Source organism: Anas platyrhynchos, chromosome 6 (genome assembly GCF_047663525.1).
Source record: "Anas platyrhynchos isolate ZD024472 breed Pekin duck chromosome 6, IASCAAS_PekinDuck_T2T, whole genome shotgun sequence".
NCBI lineage: Eukaryota > Metazoa > Chordata > Aves > Anseriformes > Anatidae > Anas > Anas platyrhynchos.
Window position 1 is genome coordinate 38,191,722 of NC_092592.1, and position 23,243 is coordinate 38,214,964.

Consider the following 23,243-nt stretch of genomic DNA (forward strand, 5'->3'; position numbering starts at 1 on the left):
TGATGAGTGTGGAAAAGCCTGTGGGTGCTATTCATGGCGTAATTCGCTTAACACTTCACAGCTAAGCCTCTGCCAAATTTGGAGTGCAAGCTGAGGCCAGCATGCCACAGCTCGTTACTCTGTACCTAGGGTGCCTGTAGGTTTCCAGATGGTTTCCCTAACGCTGCACCCTCTCAGCATACCCAAAAGCCCCACTGCATGCCCAGACAGCCTGTCCCTTCACTGTGTTCAGTCCTGGGCCTCTCACTACAACATCAAGGCCCTGGAGTGTGTCCAGGGAAGAGCTGTGAAGCTGGTGAAGGGCCTGGAGCACAACTCCTGTGAGGAGCGGCTGAGGGCACTGGGGGTGTTTGGGCTGGAGGAGGCTGAGGGGGGACCTCATTCTCGCTGCTACTGCTTCAAAGGGAGGTGTGGGGAGCTGGGGTCGGCCTCTTCTCACAGGTAACTAGTGATAGGAGCAGAGGGAATGGCCTGAGTTGTGCCAGGGGAGGTTTAGACTGAAAATTAGGGAACATTTCTCCTCAGGACGAGCAGCCAGGCGTTGGGACGGGTTGCCCAGGGAGGCGGTGGCGTCCCCGTCCCTGGGGGTGCTCCAGGAGAGGTTGGACGTGGTGCTTGGAGACACGGCTCAGCGGGGACACTGGTGCTAGAACCATGTGACTGTGGGGGGCTTTTTCACCCCTAACGAGCCTAATTAAGCTCGGCACAGCGCCGACATGTCGCGATCCCCCCCCTCCCTCCGCCCCGCCCCCGCCCCCGCCCCCGCCCCCTAGCGGCCGCCTCCCGCCCTCCGCCGCCTCTTGGGACTTCACGGGGAAGCGCGCGAGAGGCGGCGGCGGCGCCGTGACGCGATCCCGTGACGTCACCCCGGGGCCGTGCCCCCGCCGCCGGAGGGAGCCCCGCGGCGGGCACAAGATGGCGGAGCCCCGCGGCCCCGGGCCGGCCGCGGCCCCGCGGGGAGCTGAGGCGGAGGAGCCCAAGCAGGTAACTAACGGGGCCGGGCAGCGGCAGGGCAGGCTCTTAATGACGGGTGCGGGCGTTAATTGCTGGTAATTCTAAACGCAGCTTCTCTCCGGGGAGCAGGGCTCGCTGGCGGTGAAGAGCAGCGCTGTGGTGAAGTACTCCTCCGCCCCGCCGCAGGCCGCCTTCGCCCGCCTGCAGGAGAAAACCGACCTGAAGCTGCCCCCCGCCAACTGGCTGAGGGAGAGCGCCCGGCTGGGGCCGGCGGGCACGGCCATCCTGGGCAGCAGCAAGAAAAGTACGCCTTTCTCGAGGTGGGTGCGCCAGAATTGGCTTTTTTTAGTCTATCTTTAATGATAAATCTAACAGCGAGCTCAGACCCTGCAGAATTCTAAGTAAAGACTCTATTTATAACAACTGCATGCTGCTTTTTCTGGACCTTTCTTCTACTTCTTCATTACCCGCTCTTTATGCTGTAACCTTGCTTCCTTTCTAAGCGATTAATAACACCAATATATCTATAACACCAATATATCTAAACTTTTTTTTAAGATTTATCATTAAGTGACACCAGCTTCACGTGCTTCTCTGGTTGGCTGCTGTCAGTTGATCAGAAAGGAGGCTGATTCAGCTAGCTGCTCTGCTTCCCGTCAGGGATGGAAATGGGACAAATCCAGTACCCCTGGGTAGCCGAGGAGCCCCCTTATGGCTGTTCAGGAGATTTAGAAATAAGCTAATTTATATTTTAAGCTTCTTCGGCTTATATTTTTAATCTAAGAAATAAGATAATAAGCAAAAAAAAACCCTTCATACTCTTATCAGTGAACCCATACGGTAATATAAGGGGCGAGCTCAAAAAAGCAGTGTCACCCTTCTGTACGGATGTTTCACAGAACGTTAAGGTTTGGAAGGGGCATTGAAAGATCGTTTATTCCGATCCCCTGTGTTTGCAAATTAGTTGAATGAGGTGAGTTCATGGAGTTCATAAATAATTCCTAAATCAGTGCTGATCAAGCAAATTCATGCTCAGTCAGCTAGCTAGTGAAACTTAGCAGTTTGCGGTTTAAATTTAAATAAACAATCAACTTGTTTAATATTTCAGATTGCCTTGATTTCAATAAAACAGCTTTTTAGGATATCTTGAACTCAGATTTAAGCACTTCCAATGATGTATTTGGGGAACTTGTGGGATGTCAAAATGGTTTTGTTAACTAACTTTAGATCTCATCGATCCTGGTAATGTTTAGCTAGACTACTTTTTATTAAGAAAAAGTTTTCAGAGGGTTGACCTCCTTTGGAGAACAAGGAGGTCTGTGTTTAATGTGACATTGCATTTAAATTAACCTGTATTACTCTCTGTAGCTTTGGGATGGCGTATGACTTCATTGACTCCATTGGCAATGATGTGGACGTTGTGTCTGATTCAGAGGTATGTATAGTTGGAAGTTATGTCATTCAAAGTTCTGTGTTTTATGACCTTACCGTAAAGTACTGTCATGGCTTCTGGCATCTTCGTATCCAGCGAGGAAAAGTAAAGGTCTGCTGAAACACTTTGCAGAACTTAGATGATTCAGAGGAAGAAAAAGAGATACATACTCACTTATCTGTGTTTATTTTGGACAGCTTTTTACTCATATCTCTGTCCAAACTCAAATGTTAGGAGTGTATTCTTTGCTTCCAGTTCCCTGAGAATTGTGATTTATGATAAAGTATAATTATACGGAATGTAATCTTTGTTCTCTTTTCTTCTGCAAGAATATTAAAAAGCTTCTGAAGATACCATACAGCAAGTCACACGTGAGCATGGCAGTGCATCGCATTGGGCGGACGCTCTTGTTGGATGAGCTAGATATTCAAGAACTCTTCATGAGATCATCTCAGGTTAACATTTGTGTTGTTTTAAGTATGCCATATGGTTAAAATACATTATTTTGGGAATAGTGTAGCCAGCAAGAAAGCATATATGTAGCAAAACTTCTGAGAACCATATGCTAGTCCTGAAGATCTACTTGAAGCATCTGCTGCTATTCTGCAGCAATTGGTTTAACCAGTAACTGCAATGGAGAATCTGACGTCTTTCTATTTACAGTATTGTAGAATTAAAATTCCATGTCAGTCTTTCTTATAATTGCCTCTATATTGCTGTGCTATTTCACTAATTTTATCACTAATCGTTTGTTACTATGTAGTCTTTTTGCCTTGTGTCTGACTTTCTTAAAAGTTGACTTCTTTGGAACGTAACTTTTCCAGAAGATACATTTTCAATAAATTCAAGAATTTAGCCTTGGAGTAATTTTCAGTTGCAATAAGGTACTTGATTTAATTTGCAGATCTTTCTTGATATTAATTCTATATTTATGATATTGACTAGACAGGGGACTGGACGTGGCTGAAGGAGTTTTATCAAAGGCTGATTGATCAGAAGTGGCAACGAAAAAAGAAGAGTAAAGAACACTGGTACCAGAAGGCTATACTTTCCAAATTTTTGTATTACAGGTAACCTTATGTCTGCATGAGTGTTGAATTCTGCACCAACTTCTGCCTCAGTTCCTCTCTTGAAGTAAATGTTAGAATTGGTCTGTCTTATTTACTGCTTTATGCGTAGGAAACTGCGGAATGAGATCATGAAATAACATGTAAATGTTTTTAATAGGCACTGCAGTATTTTAAAATACTACAGTATAAAATAAACAATGTGACTTAATGTCCTATCTCAATACTCCTTCTGAAAACTGAAATTGATTTGAAAGAAACATGCTAGGTATAGTGACAGCTGCCACTGTGCTGTAAATCTAGTCAATATACCAATCTTTAAGCATGTTACCAAAGCTGTCTGAGACTACTGCATCAAATTTAAATTGTGTAGCACATTTTCATTGTGTATTGTTCACTTCTTAATGTTTTGTCAGCATTAATGGTGATGGAGCTGCTCAGCCTGTTCCTTCCAGTTCAAAACAGCACCAGGAGGGTCCTGTTCCAGGTGAGGGTGATGAAGCAGGACGGGCCTCCTGGCCAGCTCCATTTGAAATGCCTTCTTCGTTATCTGAAGATCCAGGTGCCTCTAACCAGGTTAGCATAATAGCCTTTTAAAGGACACACAAGCTTTCATAGAGAGTATTTGTATTCCCTATAGGATATTGATTATTACAGGTTTTCAGAGGTGCTGCTAACATACTTTTCTCTGAGAGGCAGGACTAAGGCATTAGATCTTGTCAGTATGTGCATTTTAGCTCATGCCAGTGTTTCAGCGCTCCAAATTTCAGAAGTAACTTTTTTCTGTCATTGTAGTACTCAATTTATATTTATACACATTTACATATACACATATATATCTATTTCTGAAGGACTACATATAGATAAGAGTAGTTATCAATGATTTCACGTGGAAGTAGGAAAACTTGATAGCTAGGTGGTGTGTATAGAAGCTTAAGGCTCTGAGCTTTTGGGTTTTTTAGTTTGCCATTAAAATAAGTTCTCTGTCCCTGAATTTATTGTTGATGGGCAAAATATGGATCTGTGAAAATATTTGCAAAACAGTTAATGTATACGATACTTGCTGTGAGATGATACAGCTCCCTTCCATTTGTGTTACGTGTTTATACAACAAGCTGGGCTCTAATCCAGGGTTTATCTGTGGCTAAGCTTATTTAGGAATATAGGAAATTCCTCTCTTCTTTGAGTAATGCGCTATAGGAATTACATTTTTGAGAGGCCAAAATATCTGTTGTATTAAGCATACCTAGATTATAATTACTATGGTAAACAGTATTACCACAAGGTATGCCAAGTGATTTGGGTAGTTAAGTTAATGAAGGCTCTAACCTGTGTTGGTCATAAGATTATAACTGTATGTGTTCTGATATAATGTTTTAAAGTGGAGAAATAGTTCAGTACTTCGATGCTCCTACCAAAAGGGCTACTTTTCTTTCTCACCTTCTTTAGGAATTAATTGACAAAGCAGACTCTGTTGTAGAAAAGCTGTGTGCATTTGTGCAGTGACTCTTTTTAGACTTCTTTACAAGATGTCAGCCTAGAGGATTTACATTCTCAAGGTTGATAATCTAGTGCAGATTCTGGGGGTAATAGCATTTCTATAAAAACTTTCTAAGGCCTATCAGAATATTAAAAAAAAAAAAAAAAAAAGTTTTGGTACTAGCCATAGCTAAAGAAGCATTCTAGTCACTGACTAAAGGTTTTTTGTAGTTGAATGTGTTATTTAAAGACGGTGGAGGTGAAGGTTTTTGCTTCCTGTGCTTTTGTTGTTCAGAATATATAATCTTTTTCTATGGCCTAGCTTTACGTCAGCAGCAGAATCACTCCTTATCCTTGTGCTCTTCACAGGGAAGTGTGCCTCTTGAACCCTCATATATAGTGGGGCATGTGGCCTCAGCCCCCAAAGAACAAAACCTGACTACTTTGTTCAATGACGGGGAAAACAGTCAGGTATGCTATATGTGAAATTTGAGCTCAAACACAACCGTCCCAATTTAATTCAACACTTTAAAAAATTTGGTCTAAATTGGAGCCAAGAGAAAAGCTAAGTCCCCTGTAGAAGTAGCTTTTGTGGCATCTGTGATCTCAGTCTTTTAAGTTAATGTGACTGCATAGCATAGTTCATTTTGTGCTGTCTTTTATTTGCTGCTTTTGCATCTTGCTTTCTTGTAATTCTGCAGATTGTCACAGAGAACGTGTGTTTATACCAGTGATTTATAGACCGTTTTTTCTCTTAATGAAGGGACTTAAAAACGACTTTGTCCGTAACATCTTGTGGACCTTCGAAGACATCCACATGTTAGTAGGATCAAACATGCCTATATTTGGAGGTGGGAGATACCCTGCTGTGAGCTTGCGTCTCAGGTGAATTTTGAAGTTAACAAGTTTGTATGTGCCAGCCTTGACTGAGTTTTGCGTTGCTTTCCTCTTTAACTATCTGCTGATCTTTTGTTTGATTCTTAACTGTTACACAGAGTTTAAAGAAGAAAATTCATGCTTTAGACTTAAATGGCAATGGCATTATGAAGTACTGGTAAACAGGAAGTCTCATAACTGTGCTATTGCACTGGGACGTGAGATATTCTGCTGCTTTTTCTAGCTCTAAAACTTTATTTGAAAATAGTGGCTGTTTGCAACCTTTCCTCACGTTAGCATGCATTTGAATGTTAAAACGCTATGTCCATAATTTCTTCTATTGCTATTTTTATAAGAGTTGGCAGTACCATTTACTGGAATTCTGAATTTCAGTAACTGCTTGTTAGGCACTTCATAAGTACACAAAACTTGTGACAATAGTACTTGTGTGTTCTGACTGTTTTCTGTTCAAAAATGCTTTATGTTGATTATTTGGTTATTGGTCTTTCTGTTCCTGCTCGTGCATAAGCAGAGAATGAGCAAGAACTTGAAACATACTTGGTGTATTTGTCATCTTTTTAAGACACATCTAGAAATTAACAATCTTGCTTTGAAAGGAATTTTGGAAGGTCTGGAAGAAGGCTTGCACTATAATTAGATGCTGCTAATGCTGCCATTCCTTTAGAAGTACTTACTATTTTGGTAATAGTGTGACATGTGAAGCTTGTTAAATCTTCAGTCTAAGTGTAGGCAAAAAACTCAAAACTGCTGAGGGAATGTGAATGTATTCTATTGGAGAGATCACTACACTTGTTTTATTTGATGCAACTCTGTGTTTGTCATCTTAAAACAATTCACAAATAATTGATTTAATATTCTTCCACTAAGGTGACTTAAATCCCATTAGTAAACATACCTTGTTTTCTGGAGCGTAAACAGGGATTTAAATAACACTGGAAATACTTGCTTCTAGGGATAACAACAAGCCAATAAATGTGTTAACAGGAATTGACTATTGGTTGGACAACTTAATATGCAATGTACCAGAGCTTGTGATGTGCTTTCATGTTAATGGAATTGTTCAGGTAAGCCTGGCTCTTGGCTTTATGCCTACTTCAGTTTCTGAGATTGTTGCAGTTGTAATAGGTTTCTTTCTAATCTTACTGTTCTGACAAAGATTACAAAACTTACTGCAGAACGAGAAGCATTTAAACAGTCATCTGAAAACATTTTATTCTTTTTTCCTCTCTTCCATGCATGCAAGATTGTTACCTGCACAGATGCTTGAAGACCAAAAAAAATAGCTGCAGAAATAAACCATTTTCTCGCATCTTAGAACCTGTGATTTTTCACTTGCATGCCTTTTAAGTTTTGATTATATTTACTGTTTTATGATAGCCTACAGATACCAGCTGGGTTCATTTGTTGCACCTGGTAGCATGTAGCTGCTGACTTAAGTTTCACTGAAGTAGTGGGTAGGTGTTGTAACTGCACAACTTCTTTCTCACCTTTTGGTTTCTATTTATGTAGTCATAAGTTTTTTATAGCAGTGAGTTCTCCTTAAAAGCAAGCATATCTTGATAGCACTGCTCAATAAAAGCTGAAGTCATAAAAATTACTTTGACACTGTATCATAATAGTAGACTGTTTCTTTAAGCAGTTAATAGAGACATTGACCTGTAGCTTTGGGTGTGGTAGTAGCAGAAAAGCCTCCTTATCATGTTTTTAAAATGTGTTCCTTGCAGAAATATGAAATGATCAAGACTGAAGATATTCCCAATTTAGAAAACTCTAATTTCTCTACCAAAGTGATAAAAGATATTGCTCAAAATATCTTATCTTTTCTGAAATCAAATTGCACCAAAGAAGGACATACTTACTGGTTATTTAAGGGTAAGTAAATTTAGATAATTTTTTTTTTATTATTTTAAGTTTATGTTAATGTCATGCTGATTAATGAAACATCTTGCCTTTCAGCAAGTGGGAGTGATATAGTAAAGCTGTATGACCTAACCACCCTTTGTGAAGAAACAGAAGACAAATACCAAAATCCTTTTACAATGCCAGTGGCAATTCTTCTGTACAAGTGAGTTTTGAAATAACTTCAAAGATTTAAACTTGCTTCAAATATTTTGTTTCCTTCTAACACAAAGAAATTGTCCTGGGATCACTAATTTGTTCAACTTTTTCTTTTAGAGTTGCTTGCAATATGATGCTGAAGAAAAACCAGAACAAAAAGCACTATGGCACTATCAGAACACTGCTTCTTAATTGTCTTAAGTTACTGGACAACGGCAGACATCCTCAAGTAAGAACAATGTGTTCATGTATCTTTGTGTAAATACAATGGAAAAGTTTCTTTTGGCAGTCAAATCCCATCCTGTTTGGATGCCAAAATCCAAAACTTCAAGCCTGAAATCTATTGCTTAATGTTTGGATAATCCTTGAGGTATACAGGATTCCTTAATTTAAGGTGGAGCCTAGGCACTTAATAAACTTTTCAGGCCAATTTGAGGTCCAGGTGCCTAAAATATGATCACTTTAAGGAAGTATGTGTGGTGTATTTTTTTAACCAGATATGACCCAAATTTCCTAGCAGATTTGATGCAGTGTGACTCATCTCTGAGTGTCAAAAATTCCTCTTGTCATAGGAATGTGAGAGCTATCTGAGCAAGAATTTAAGCTGTGAGTGAACTTGAGGTAGAAAGAAAACAGCTTCGAACTTCTTGTAAGGAATATTATTGCTCTCTAGAAGTTGGGGGATTTCATCTTTCATTTTCATATGTAAGGTGGGTGAAAATGAATGTGGGCAAGCTTGACTGCAGGATCTGCACATACAAATTGTTGACAACATAAACAAATCAGTGAAGATAGCATAAGTGTTGCTTAAAAATTTAGCACTGAAACATGGTCAAACACCATGAGAACATACATTCTAAGGAGCAAACAGGACAGTTAGGTAGTTGATTACCTGTAAATACAGCCTAAGACAAATTATATTGATGTTGCCCATCAACTGAAAAACTTAACTTGAAAACAAATCACTGATTTTTCTTTCCTTATTTAAAAAGATAATTGCTTCAGCAAACTACATGTTATCAGAGCTTTTTCAGTTGGATGAACCTAAAAAAGAAGACAGTACAGACTTCCCTATAAATGGAAACTCTGATGAAAGTTATAGTGAAGAAGAGGAAGAAATGCCAGATAGTGATGAAAACGGTTCTTACAGTAACAGTTCTGATCCACCAGATGACAATAAAGCAGTGGCTATAATCAAATCTGTTGGAGAGTTATCAGTACCAGAAAAATACAAGTCTGTTCATCGAATACGTGTAAGTGAAATTGTAGATTTTTAAGGGGTTTCTTGAAAGCTGTGATGCAGCAAGCTTTGTTATCAAAATTCAGTTACCTGTTAGTTTTATCTTCGGCTATCATTGTAGGTTTTCCTCTGTGTGTAGTTTTTTGATTTCTTCAGGTTAGTAGAAGGAAGAGAAACTTTCTAGCTGTTCATAGAATCTGAGATTTTTACCTTAAATCCAATGTATTGCAAAACAGGACTTTTCCTCTACTTTCTTGCACCTGTTTTTTTTTTTTTTTTTTTTTTTTGTGGCATGCATGATTCTGCATAGCTAGCTACAAAAAAAAAAAATCCTGTTACGGCAGCAGAGAAAATAGTCAACCACAGCCATGTTTAACAGCTGTAGGTGACTATAAGTTTGTGTGGATGCTGAGCCTCTTCTACTTCCCCCGCCTCTGGAGTAATACTAAGTTTTTGTTTACTGGAACATCAGTTTGGATCCATAGGATTAGTCTCCACTCTCCCTCTCTAATCTGTCTTCTTAGGATACACGGTCAGGATATGGCAATTTGATTGCCTTAATATCTGTCATACTCCTCTTATACGTGTGAAGAACAGAACTTGAAGTCTTTTTGAATCTTCTTCCTAAGAAGGCAGCTTGATGCAGAAGTATAATATTCCTAAAGCTTCATTGGCATAAGTGTGCTTCATGAGTGAATGGGCAGAAGTGTAACACTGCTACGTTTAATGTACCTTCTGTTCATTATTATAGAAAAACAGAATAAAATGAGAAACTGACAGGACCAATAAACAAACTGTCCGTACTTGTCTGTACTATTCTACTTTTGATATTTTACTTACCTATTATATAAGATTACAGAATTAAGCGACTCCAATCAGTCAAAAATGAAACCTGTTTTTCTAATTGCTGTGCTGAGTATCAATGAACAAACATTCCTAAAAATTTGTGACTACTTAATATATTTAACACTTCAGGGTTCATCACATGAAAATACAGTAATTGATACAGGTGTAGAAACACTAAATTTCCCATTTCCTCTCCCCTGTCTACTCCACCCCAGAAGAAACCAAAGACAAACCAAAAAAAAAAAAAAAAGCCCAAAGCTACCAAGCAACGTGAAGATGTTGAAAGTGCTGCTTCAATTTTTCAATTTATAGTTTGATAGAATAGTTTCCTTATGGTATCAAATCTGCCTGGGTCTGTGTTGCAGATCATCTATGGATAGTGTTGTAATTAGTGTTATGAAATAAATTTTCTCTTCCTCCTTGCTTTGTCTCTTGAGATTACTGAGAGAAGCTAAGTATACAATTTGAAGTAAGCAGTATGGTGGTAAGCAGGTGTATGAATTGCTCTCGGAGATAAAAAAAAAAAAAAATAAATAAAAATAAAAATAAAATAAAATACTGTGGTGCTTTCCAGTGTAGAGCTCAAATGTTTCATTAACAGTTTTTTTTTGTTTTTTTTTTTTACTGCAATCTGTTAATTGTTTTTTCTGGCTGTTAACTTTGATATTTTGTGTTTTGAACTTCTGTTCTTCTCCTGTTTCTCCCCTGTTGCCCCCCTCCATCAAGCCTAGCTGTACATTTCCTGTCTGCCACGGCACTGAGGAACGCTGCCGGCTGGTGCTTAGCTATGTCCTGGAGGTAAGCTTGCTGTCATATTTCTATTAGTATTTCACCTGGTACACAATTCTTGGTGTCTTCAGTATTTGTGAAGTATTGCTTTCAAGGTGAATTAAAGCATTTCTTCTTGTAGGGTTTGAAGTCTGTTGACAGCAGTGTTAAAAAAGAGAGTGACCTTCCTGCAGCTGACCCCAGCACACCAATCCCTTTGAAATATGAAGATGAATCCACCAGTGGTGGTCCTGAGTGTCTGGAAAAACAGATGGCCTTATTTTTAGACAAAAGTAAGTTGTATTGTTGTGCAAATAAGACCTTTCAAGTACCAACACAAACTGCTGCTACTCTATTTTGTTTGTCAAAACAGACTTGTAGGTTGCTAATTACACTGTTGTATAAGCAAAAAAAATACATACTGCATAAAAACAAAATTAGAGGACATGGTCTATTCTCTTTTTAAATACAAAGAGAATAGAGCATTTGGGAGACTTTGCATATCAAAGCATCTTTTATTGTTTAAACACATGATGTTGGTGGATCTTACTTAGTTATGGCTTCCAGATGATTTCCATAAGGACTTAGTAGTTTGGGCCTCAGTAGATTTGGTGTGGGGAGCACTGTAAGTTGTCTGTAGGGTGCGTGTTACTTTTTTTGGGGGGTGGTGGTGTGTTGCTTTAGTTTCAGTAGTCTCTCTTCTTTGTTTATTTCTATTCCAATTTTTTTTTTCATGAATGTTAATGACCTGGAGATGTACTAATGCTTTCTTAGTTTATATCAGGTATTTGACCACAGAATACAGGTTTCTGATAGAGTTGTTTAGATGCATTGAGCTTGCGTGAATTCTGCACAATACTGCTAATGTGGAATATGTGATTAGTTTTTACCAAGATCTACTGGAAAAATTTGACTGGGGTCAGCTCAATAAGAACAGTGTGCTGATTTCAGCTCGGCTGCAGCCAGGCTCTATCTTCTGTCTCTGCTGTTTGGAGCTGATGACACATTGCAGCTGCTTGCCAGCTGGAAAGGAGAATGCCCACATAGTAACTTTTTTTTATTTAGAAACAAGTGTTTCCTGGGTAATGTGGGATGTAAATATTGCACAGATCCTCAAAATTTTACTTAGCCTCTTATTCTGCTTCAGACTTGCTTGTCAGGACAGTGAAGTTCAGTCCCTTGGCATCAGGACCTCTAATGTGCTTAAAGTCAGTGGCTTCTTCTTTCTGGTTCCATAATTACTGCAGCACCAAAGAAGAAATGTTCTTCGTCTTATGCTGAGGATGTCTTGGAGCTAGTGTGAGAAGGGCTTTGGCCTTACTTGTAGGAATGACTAGGTTATCAGCTCCCTTGGTGTTGGAGACTTCCTTAGTTTGAGATTTTTTTATTTTTTTTTTTTTTTTAAACAAGAACATATCAAAGGGATTTGGCAGAAAACACAGCAAATTATGCCTGTGACTTACTAATTCTCTTCTACTTTTACTGTATGGAAGAGTCCTGGTTGTTGCACCAGTGTTTCAAAAGCTGTTCAGAACATGGGAGGTTAGCTGCACTGGCATTGTATTCTAGCGTCCTGTTAGGTGAAATAAATGGAAAAGTTCCATGTGTTGAGCCTGTTTTGCAGAAGAAAAATGCAGCAGCAGGCAAGGTGGTATCCTTGTGTAGAGCTGTATGATAGCAATTTGCATCCAGCCTGTATACTGGTGAAGTTGGGCCACACCTGTGGCTTATGTTATGGCCATGAGATTTACTGATCAGGTTCTGTTTGTGTTACAGTGGGCTCCTTTCAGAAGGGTAAGCATTCCAGTCAGTCAGGAATGATTCCCGGATCATGGCAATATAAAATGAAGCTCCAGCTCATTCTGAAATCATCAAAGGCTTATTATGTCCTGTCTGATGCTGCTATGATTCTACAGAAGTATGGGAGAGCGTTACGATACATCAAGCTGGCTTTACAGTGCCACGGTAAGTTAGTTAGTCATCAGTGCTGCTGACTGTACATACCTTTCACAATATCAAATACTTCTTTGCATGATTTAGCCTAGTGGCATGCAGTGACAAGTCTGACGCCTCTGTTTAAGTGTCTAGCTCAGTGCTCTGGAGAGAAGGCTGTAGTAAGAATAACTCATCCATCTCTGTTTGGAGAAAAAATACTCTTATTTTGATGCAGTGATAAACTGAAGGCACCAATCTTAAACTTCAGAGCACTGAAGATGGGAGCATTCAGCCCTGGTTCAAGACAGAGGTAGAATTCTGTGTTCTTAGTGCTACCACTGCAAGCAGGTTACTCTCTGGCAATGCCTGCTGGTTCCCATTTCATCCAAATGTTTACCAGATTTTTCAAAAATACCAAACTCGTTCACCTGTGAATTGGATGCTCCTCTAAAATGAATGACATCCTGATGTATTACCAAGGAAAACGGAAAATCAGGCTGTTTAGGACATTAAATAATCAGAAAATGTCATCAACTTACTGCTTGCAGTACTGCTGTTTTGCTTCCATATTTGTAGGGTGGTGGGTGTGTATATGAAAGAACACATAGAAAACAAGAACACGATCTTTACTTAGAGCATCAATATGCTTATAATTCAAAACATTATTCAGATTTTCAGTCTTTGGAGGACTTGAAAATTAAATTTAAACTGTGCCATTTGAAAAACAATTTTTTAGGCTGTATATGAATTGAGTTGGTCTGTAAAAATTTGGTTTTCCTTGGTTTTAGATGGAAATCTGAAATTAGTATTTGTAATTGTCAGTCTGCTCATCTTTAACAAAACAGTCACTCTTCTGAAGCTGTCAGCTGTGTAGAACAAGATTTTAAAATAGGTTAGTTCTTAGGAGGACATGTGTTGTCTGGATACGGAGAATAAACGTGACAAGTAACATAAAACCAATTGCGCTGTCAGACTGTCAAAACTTCTGAAGTGTGATTCTTTTCTCTTTCCCCCTCCCTCACCTGTGTGTTTTTTCTAATAGATACCTACTGTTGTCTCTGTGCCAGCATGCTTCCTGAAGTATTAGTATTTCTTTGTCAGTGTTTAACGCTTTGTGGAGATATCCAGTTAATGCTCGCTCAAAATGCAAACAACAGAGCAGCGTATCTTGAAGAATATAACTACCAGACAAAGGAAGATCAGGAAATACTACACAGTCTTCACAGAGAATCCAGCTGCCAAGGTATGCTACCAATATAAGATAGCTGTCATGATCCAGCTGTATGGCAGACAAAGTAATTTCACTGTTCATTATGTTTCATTGCTTTATTCGGAGGACGCTTATGCCTGCCAGAAGGACAGGGGTTATCAAGATCCTGCATGGCATGCCTGAGCTGTAAACCAACTGAAGATGTAAATTGTTTATCTATTGGATAGATTCTGCTTGGGTGTGGAAATCATGCAGTCATCCTGACAGTCTTATGCTTTGGTCATCTTCATCTAGACCTGCATTTATTTGGAATTACTGTTTGACAGGCAGGCTTTGTTTTTTGTCTTCTAGTGTTTGCCTGGGCTACTGACTTGTCTACAGACTTGGAATGCCAACTTTCAGTCAGCTGTAAATGTTATGAAGCAGCTTACGAAATTTTACTCTTCAGTAATTTAAAAAAGCAAAATCCTGAGCAGCATGTACAGGTGCTGAAGAGGATGGGTAACATCAGGAATGAAATTGGAGTATTTTACATGAACCAGGCTGCTGCAGTGCAGACTGAAAGAGTGGGTAAGCATTCTTTTTCTACTTCTTACTGCACACTGTTTCACTGAGCTAGAACAATGATTATGTGCAGTAGTAATGTGGGAAATGATGAGCATTCCTGATTATAAAGATGACATTTAAAGATCTTTGTAGTAAGTATTTTTGTAAAAATTATGCTATAGATTTAATGTCTATTATAATTTATAATGGACATAATAATTTGATGTCTGTTATATGATCCAGAGATCAGTGTGGCTTGTATACTTTATTAACTGAACTTAAACTGAATAATGGGATGCCTTGGAGAGATTCTTACAAAATAGGTTGAATGCCCTCCAGAAATGTTTGTTTTGTTTTTTTGTCTGGCTGGCTTTTTTTTAAAAAAAAAAAAAAAAAAAAGGTCCAGAAGTACTAGTTATTTAAACTGGAATGAACTAGACAGTGGTGGTTCAGTGTAAATACTCCTAAATACTGGCTGTTCTGTAATCTGTCTAATATTTGAAGTAGCTTATGTTAGACTAATGTGGTGATTTTTTCATCATCACCATGTTTTTGCAGAACTGCTACTTAGCTGAAGTAAAAACCTTAATACTGAATTTCACTTGTCTGTAAAAATCACTTCTTCCTTGTTTCATGCTGCAGGTTTGTAGGAGCAATTGTCATATCCTGAATATTACTGTAGTGGGGGGGGAAAAGCATTTATAATATGTTTTATTCTGCTAATTTACAATTTTTGTTGTTATAATTTTTTCTAACATATACTATGTGTAGTGCACTTCTGGTATTAACTGTTTTTCCATGAAATTGGGTTTTCAGAATATTTTTATGACATTTAAGTTCTAGAAGACCATCTTTATAAACCTGTTAGAAAACAATAGAAGTGTTTGTTCAGTATTTTTTGAGAATTTCAACTGCTGATAAGCCATGTATTTTTAACCTCAGTGAGTAAGAATGTATCAACGACAGAGCAGCAACTCTGGAAGAAAAGCTTCTCTTGCTTTGAAAAAGGAATTCAGAATTTTGAGTCGATTGATGATGCAACCAATGCTGCTCTCCTGCTGTGCAACACGGGAAGACTCATGCGAATTTGTGCTCAAGCACACTGTGCGACCGAAGGTGACTTCAAAAGAGAGTTTTCCCCAGAAGAGGCCCTTTATTATAATAAGGTAACGTATTATTTCTGACATGTTAGTTAAATGTAGAGGGGAATTGCATTCCTGAATGTTTCCCTTTGGAAGTGTAAAAATAAGGAGCAAAGTGGCTAGCACTGAGCTTCTGCCCCAAAATAATGGGGTCTCCTCAACATGTTTAATATGTAAAATGAAGTGAATAGCTGTAGTGAATAATGTATTATACATGGAAGTTACCAAAGGCAAATGCATGTTTCAGAAGTGCCTTTGTTTTATTATGATGGGTCTTAACATAATAGCTTGATCTCTTCTTGTTTCTTGTGCTTTTTGGTGTGTAGGGGTGTGTTTTTTTCCTTTCTTAAAGCTGCCTCTCATGTTGCAGTGTTGGTTAGAGGAGGCTGAGTTTGTTTTTCTAGAATGTCCCCTGTGGCATGTTTTTAATGGCTAGTCTGTCTTCCCTATTACAATGTGTCTAGGATACAAAACCACATAATTTCTCTTTGGTTCATTTAAACTTGTATTATGCTTGAAGGAACCATATAACTCCTTAGACACAGATTTGTTTCAAATAGTGTTTGAATAATTTTAAATAGCCCTTGATAGCTTATTACTGAGGAGAGTGCAAAAAGTAATTAGTGTACCTGGGAGGGACAGTTGCAATAACAGATCTGAAAGTTGGCCCTTTCTGTAACGTAACTGGCACTTCTGATGTTTTGGTATTTATCCTGAGAAATGGTTTTTAAAATTAAATAGATTGGTTTGGCAGTGTTTAGGTTTGATTCCATTGCTCTGATACATGAAGTGCTGTGACATTCAGATCTTGATATTCAACAGATGGCATTAGCACGTGCAAAGGAGAAAGGCATGCACTGGTCAGGATTGAAACTATGACCAAAATGGGTATAAGGAAAATACTAAAGAAGGCTCAGGATAATTTGAAGTCATTCCTTGAGAATGGATAAAGGGAAATGAACTTGTATTTATAACCACTACAAGCAGTAACTATAAATGCATTTATTTTACAATCTGTAGGCTATTGACTACTATCTAAGAGCATTAAGATCACTCGGAAAGAGAGACGTGCATCCAGCTGTTTGGGATTCTGTGAACTGGGAGCTGTCTACGACATACTTCACTATGGCAACTCTACAGCAGGATTATGCTCCCTTATCTAGAAAGGCTCAGGAACAGGTAATGAAGAAGATTTGAAACAAAATCTGATAAAATAAGCTATTTTCTTGACAAACTGAACAGCAGACAACTGATACTGGAATAACTTGTAAACCTCTATTAGATTAAAATCTTGTATGAAGTAGTTCTTGCAAACCATAAAGCCTTAGTCATAAAGTTTTTAGGTTTTGTTTAATAGATTTAACCCTTACACTTCTACATAGTGTGATTACTTTGAAACTAGAACATGAAAGTGGCTTTGTTTTTTCTTGTAGATAGAGAAGGAAGTTAGTGAAGCCATGATGAAGTCCTTGAAATACTGTGATGTCGATACGGTGTCCCCACGGCAGCCTCTCTGCCAGTATCGGGCTGCAACCATCCACCACAGGCTTGCTTCCATGTACCACAGTTGCCTGAGAAATCAGGTATTAGTAGAAACTGTTCGCTTTTCTTCTGTACAGGTTCCATGCTTAATGTGTAACGTTTGTGAAGATTGATATTTACCTGTCTACCTGGAGCTAGAATATCTTCATTTAAATGATTTAACCAGAAAGATGTATTTCACACTGATCTGCAAATAAGCTGTTAATTTTTGACTAGGATAGAATAGTTCAGTTGGAGGGGACCTATGAAGATCACCGAGTCCAATTGCCTGACCAGAGCTAATGAAAACGTGATTGAGGGCATTATCCAAATGTCTGTTGAATACTGGCAGGCATGGGGCATCAACCACCATGCTAGGAAGCCTGTTCCAGTGTTTGTCTACCCTCAAGATAAATACTTTCTTCCTAATGTCTTGTCTGAACCTCTCCTTGTGCAGCTTTGTGCTGTTCCCATGCGTTCTATCATTGGTTACCAGGGAGGAGAGACTGTTACCTCCCTCTTTATTTCCCCTCTACAGGAAGCAGCAAGAAGTGAGCTTGCCCCTTAGTCATCCTGTCCTTTATAGAGTGTTTGAGTTTTTTTCAGTCTGAATGTGCAAAGCTGTCTAGAATAGTAGAGGTGGCTGCTGCTGAGTTATCTTAAGTTTGGTTTTGCTTCCAAGTCACTCCTGTGATCCTTCTGCTAATGATCCAGTAGAAGGCTGTCTGCTAATCTCTTATTAAAGCCCTAGGAAGCAATATGCCAGTCTACATTGTCATGTGGTGTTCTAGCTTTTTTTATATGACTAACTTGGTTCTACTTAATGTGGGTTTGTTAGTGTTAATTGTGAAAATACACTAACTTCAGTGGTGGTGGGCTAGTGATGTATTCTAGAAGTGTGCAGATACTTTGAACAATTTCAAAATGAGGTGGGGAATGGTTGGTACCTCACATTTTCCATAACACTTTTTTTCTAATGGATACTTCATGAACATACAAATTGTCTGACATTTACTGTGTACCCTATTTGGAGTGCAGGTTGGTGATGAGCATTTGAGGAAACAACATCGTGTACTTGCTGATCTCCATTATAGTAAAGCAGTGAGACTCTTTCAACTCTTGAAGGATGCACCCTGTGAGTTTCTTCGTGTGCAGCTGGAAAGAGTGGCATTTGCAGAATTCCAGATGGCAAGTAAGTCTAACTGTCTTTCTGCAGTAGTCCTCGAAAATCCTGTTAACTTATTTCACTTATAAATAACTGTACATGAAAGCAGGAGTAATCTGCTTTTCAGAATAGTCCTCTTTAGAAGAGGAGAGGCTTTTATTTTACTGTTTCTCGTTCAACTAAAATAGTATGCGCTTTTTTTAATGAGGACTCTCAATCTTTTTGGATGAAATAAAAAGCACAAACCAGAATATAAGCCATTAATAGTGTCCTTGATTTTCAGGTCAGAACAGCAGTGCTGGAAAACTAAAGACTTTGTTTGGGGCTCTCGATATTATGGTTAAGACGAAGTGTGCATTCCAGCTCATCAGAAAAGAGCTTGCAGCAGAGAGTGAACAGGTAAACAGAAGACAAGTTAATCTGATTGTCTGCTCCTGTGTCTGGTGCATTCACAAAATCAGTCAATTGGTGATTAAGGTGTTGCTTGTCTACTTCTTGGTTGACTTAGCTGCTTAAATGATACGAAGATTTTGCTTTTCTCTTTCTGTAGATAAGTAAAGATGAGAGCAATACTGAAAATACCTCCACTAATGATTCCTCCACTGGCCTTAACAAGGAAGAAGTATTGAAGCTACTTAGTATTTTTGAGTCTAGAATGTCATTCCTTCTCCTGCAATCCATTAAGCTGTTAACTTCAACCAAAAAGAAGAGTGGGTAAGTTGAACCTTGATACATGTTGTGTAGATGTGCTTTGGGCACATAAATCTGTACAAACTGCACATTCCTAGGTATGCAGAAGGATGTGATTCTTTTCTGGGGGAGACTTGGTGTGTTCATTGATCACCTAAAGCTTGAACGTTTCTTGTTTGTGTGTAACTGAGGGTATGACCAAGAAACACCTTCACTGTGTGTGCCTAGGCTCAGCAGTTTTTTCTCTCCTTTCCTGATAGGAGTCCAGGAGTGAGAGCAGACTAAAAAAACCATTAGCCTGAATGGCCTCTATTCAAGAAAATAAGTTGTAATTTTTTTCTTTGTATAAAAATCTCAATACAGTTACAAATCGCAGGTATCAGAGAGCATAAAGCACCTAGCTTATCCTTCGTAGGATATAAATCTCTTGCTGTTCATAGGTGTAAATGGAGATAAAAAGCAGTTTAACTTGTACTGCTGTAAGCTGCTGGCATACTTCTCACTGTCTTGACTCTATTTATTGTAAATAGAAGTGTTTGCTCAGTGTGTTGAGTACATCTATAATGGGTCCTTTGTCTTACTGATTTGGTGTTCATCTGTGGCAGGATACCTCAAGGTTAGTGAGGGGAGAAGCTGCTGTGTACTACTTACCTTTAGGTAGATTTTGATGATAAAATGTACCAGTGACAACATTGCTGGGCACATGCTGAACATTCTGAACGCTTCAGAATAAACATAGGTGCATCAGTAGTGCTGTAAGCAGAAGGATGTATGTGGGGAAAATGCTCGTCGTTATCTTTCTAATGCCTAATGGAGTGCAAGAAGAAACAATCTTCAGTCTGGCTGCTGGAGTTCAGAGCACACACGGCCACACAAGGCTTATCTTCTTTGTGTTGACCTTGAAGTGTTGCTGTGATCAGGTGTGGCAGTGTAATTTGTTGTATCATTATTGCTTCAGTTGGTTAGGTTTGAATGTGTGTGTTTCTGCTTTGGGGATCCTGAGAGCACCTTTTATCCCGTCAGCAGCAAATGTGTTATGTTGCTGTAGCTTCTGCAATCTGCAGTTGTTGTTTCTTCTACTAGATGAAGTTTGAAGTTGTTAATCATTCATCACGTTGAAATGCTGCTGATGTTAAGTGTTACTCTGATGCAGTAAATTGTGAGATGAATTCATCTTGCGCAGTAAGTTGTTTGCTGATAGGAGACAAATAGAAAAACAAGAGACTAGAAGAAAGCCTGCATGCTCTTTTAGTGGTGGCTGAGGTGCATTCACTCAGAGAAAAGAGTTTCCACAAGGTGGCAATCTGAATATGTGAAAAGCAGAGGATTGAAGTATAACCTGTACGTAGCCAAGTAGATGTCGCAGGTAACTGAATAAACTGCTTCTGTGGTTTCACGACCTGGCCAAGTGTTGTGTAAACTCATCTCTGTTTACTTCTTACCACTGAATCTCTCTTGAATGAGGCTTTGTACTGAAGGTTTCACCTAGGGAACAGGTTGCAGTTTGAAGTCGAGCATCATGAAATGGGAGTGTTGGTCTTAAACTTCTTGAAACAGCAGTGGATTGAGGCTCAGCTTAAAATTACCTTTTTATTTAACCTTTCTAGTGCCTTGTGTAGGCTTTCCATATGCTTCCTTAGTTCAGCTTTACAGAAGGAGAAAATGATGTCTGTCTTGGGTTTTAATAATGGGCAAGCTGAAAAGGGAGGAAATTAGAGTTCACGAATGCTATTTCAGAGTCTTGGATGCATTCTGGCAGAGAGCAGAACATGTGGTAAAGCTGTTTGATAGTGAAACTTGCAGACTAGCAATAAAACTGAATGAAATCAGTCTTACCTTCTAGAAGTTAAATGCATAAGCATAACTGAACTTGGCTGTGTAAATTGGAGGAAAGAAGTAATTGAAATTAATACTTTGTTCTGGGAATTCTTGTAGCTTATCCTGGAAATACTTTGCATTTCAGTGGCTTTTATTGTTTTTGACTACCTGTTCTGTTTAATAAATGAATCTGATTTCTGCCAAGTGTTACAAAAAAAGATAAAGCAAATTAAATTTTTAATTCCGGAAGCATTTATAATTAAACTGACTGCTACTTGCATGCATGCACTCTTGATTTAATTGCAATACCAGTAGTAGCTTTTTTTTCTTGTTTGGGTTATTAGTCTTGGATGTTAAACGTGGGGTGACACTGCTGAAGCAGTAGCTGGCACTTGTGTAAGTGACTTAGATCAGTTTTCTCCTTTTGACAAATATTAAAGGGAGATCTGACAGACTGGGAAAAGGGGAAAAGCTCTTCTGTGTAAAGGTTTTGGCCATGGAAAAGTCTCTATCGCATGGAAGTAATTTAGGTGTATGGAACTTGAGAGAATGAGGCCAGATCACGGGCTTCAGACTTCAACAGGAAGCTGATGTCCGTAGTGGTTTGTAGGGCTGAGCAAATGGGAGGCAACTGCACAGGAGCAAATAGCATCTCATGAATGCTCAGGTGTCTCTTTGCATTTGGCCTGATCAGATTAGCCAAACTCTGACAAAAGTACAGAGGTTTGGCACAGAGACATTGACTGGAGGGTTTACAACATGCTTTGGGATTGTAACTTAATAAAATGGCCAGACTGGAGCTGAAGAAAAACTGGAACTCCTTACCCCTCCTGCAGTGTAAGCACAGGTTCTGCCTGCAATGCTGTGAAATGGCAGGAAGTAAGAACTAAGGAAATAGGAGTCCCAAACCCAAGCACCAGCCATGGGGTTTCAAAGAGATGATCATCAAGGTTATCGTGTAATAATTGCCTTGCCAATTTGTAGAATTAAATGTTGTGGTCAGATTAATAGCTTTTATGTGTTTCCTTTTCAGGGCCATTAGTGAAGAAGAAATAACTCTTAAAACCAACAAGCAAGTTTACTCTCTTCTGTTGCGTGCAACTGCTAACAAAAGCATGACTCTGCTGGAGCGGATAGAGGTAATCCTAAATCTACTGGAGCAGCTGACACAAAGTAGTGAAGCTGCTGCTGGAGGAGTTCAGTGACTGAAGTGCTGCAAATGAGCAGAAATAGTGCCTTGCATCTGCGTGGGATCAGTGGTAATTTTTCCCATGTGGGATTTGGATTCATATTTGGATTTATCAAAGGTGATAAGAATATTGCTTATGTTGTTACATAGTACACCTGGGAAAGAACAGGAGATTCTTATTATCCTGTGGTAGTTCCACAATGGTTCGGTTACTAGCATTTCGTTGTTTGAAATGCAAAGTTGGAGTTCTGGGTAACTTTAATTTCTTATCTTGGAGAAATGCACATTTTTCTCTTAAAGGTAATGGGCTTTGCAGTGAGGCAAATATTTTGCATAAAAATGTAATCTCACAGTTGCTCGGGTTTGATATTTAATGAAATATACTTTGTAAGCAAAGCTTTATTGGAACACTTTAACCAGTAACATGAGCTGAAGTTGTACCAGGAGATTCCTGTTGAATATGTGGACATGTTTCTCTTACTGCAGCGACTGTCCTGCACAAAAATGGGTGCCTTTCTACCTTTGCAAGGTCCTTGCAAATATTAGCCATCAGTGGTATTTCATTTACAACAGGAACGAATGGTTTTAGCTGCGTTTTGACTTGATGGAGAATAGTATTATGTTTTTCAGACTTGAAACTGTGAATAAATAAAAGCTTATTTTTAAATAAATCCTTATTTATTAAATAAACCTATGCAACCTTGTGCCTTGTTTTCATTGGTTGTGACGTTTTTGCTTTTGTCAGAAGCAAACTGTTCAACAGACTTTCAGGTAAGACTTGGTGAGGGAGGAAGGTCCAGTGCAGGGAGGGCAGCTGCTCTTTTGAAACAACGAAGGGAGGCTTGCTGCTTGGGCTTCTTGGTTTTCTATGGGTGTGTTTACTTTTACTTAATCTTTTTCTCTTGCAAATGAGAAGTAGAGCTCATTTTGGATGGTAGAAATGTATTTGTCATTTAAACAAATGTTTACATTTTATATAATATTATTATATAATAAAATATATTAAATGTTTACATGTAAGCAGGTTTCTGAGGCAAGATGCCTAAAAGCACTGTGCTTGAAATTGGTATCCTCAGGCAGCCTGGCAGTGAGGAGGGGTAGGAGCAGCATGTTCATGACAATCAGAGCTGAGGGTAGCAAAGCAATGTCAGCTGAGTCACAGCAAGCTTGCACAGCCTCCAACTTCCTCAGTAAATGCCAGCTCTGCCTCCCCCCTTAGATCAACCTCCTCTAGTTCAGATCAAGTCTTCCAAATTATCTTGTTTGCTGTTATAGGTCAAGGCAGA

General features: G+C 39.0%; 1 protein-coding gene across 3 annotated transcripts; it reads left to right on the plus strand.

Annotated features, from left to right (window-relative positions):
* Positions 1 to 750: 750 nt before the first annotated feature.
* Positions 751 to 22,651, plus strand: EDRF1 (erythroid differentiation regulatory factor 1). Of its 3 annotated transcripts, none has more exons than XM_038181090.2 (25): positions 751 to 984; positions 1,066 to 1,274; positions 2,323 to 2,389; positions 2,716 to 2,841; positions 3,332 to 3,456; positions 3,870 to 4,029; positions 5,302 to 5,403; positions 5,696 to 5,817; positions 6,782 to 6,893; positions 7,554 to 7,701; positions 7,786 to 7,894; positions 8,005 to 8,116; positions 8,880 to 9,140; positions 10,700 to 10,771; positions 10,884 to 11,034; positions 12,518 to 12,706; positions 13,719 to 13,919; positions 14,238 to 14,456; positions 15,375 to 15,598; positions 16,595 to 16,753; positions 17,008 to 17,157; positions 18,134 to 18,287; positions 18,544 to 18,659; positions 18,811 to 18,974; positions 21,802 to 22,651. In XM_038181090.2, the coding sequence occupies exons 1-25, from the start codon at positions 916 to 918 to the stop codon at positions 21,971 to 21,973; spliced, it is 3,693 nt and encodes a 1,230-aa protein (XP_038037018.1). In that variant the 5' UTR covers positions 751 to 915; the 3' UTR covers positions 21,974 to 22,651. The 3 variants fall into 3 exon arrangements, with proteins under 3 accessions (XP_038037018.1, XP_027315746.2, XP_038037019.1); XM_027459945.3 differs by having other exon boundaries at positions 830 to 984; positions 1,084 to 1,274; XM_038181091.2 differs by lacking the exon at positions 5,302 to 5,403 and having other exon boundaries at positions 833 to 984.
* Positions 22,652 to 23,243: the final 592 nt, after the last annotated feature.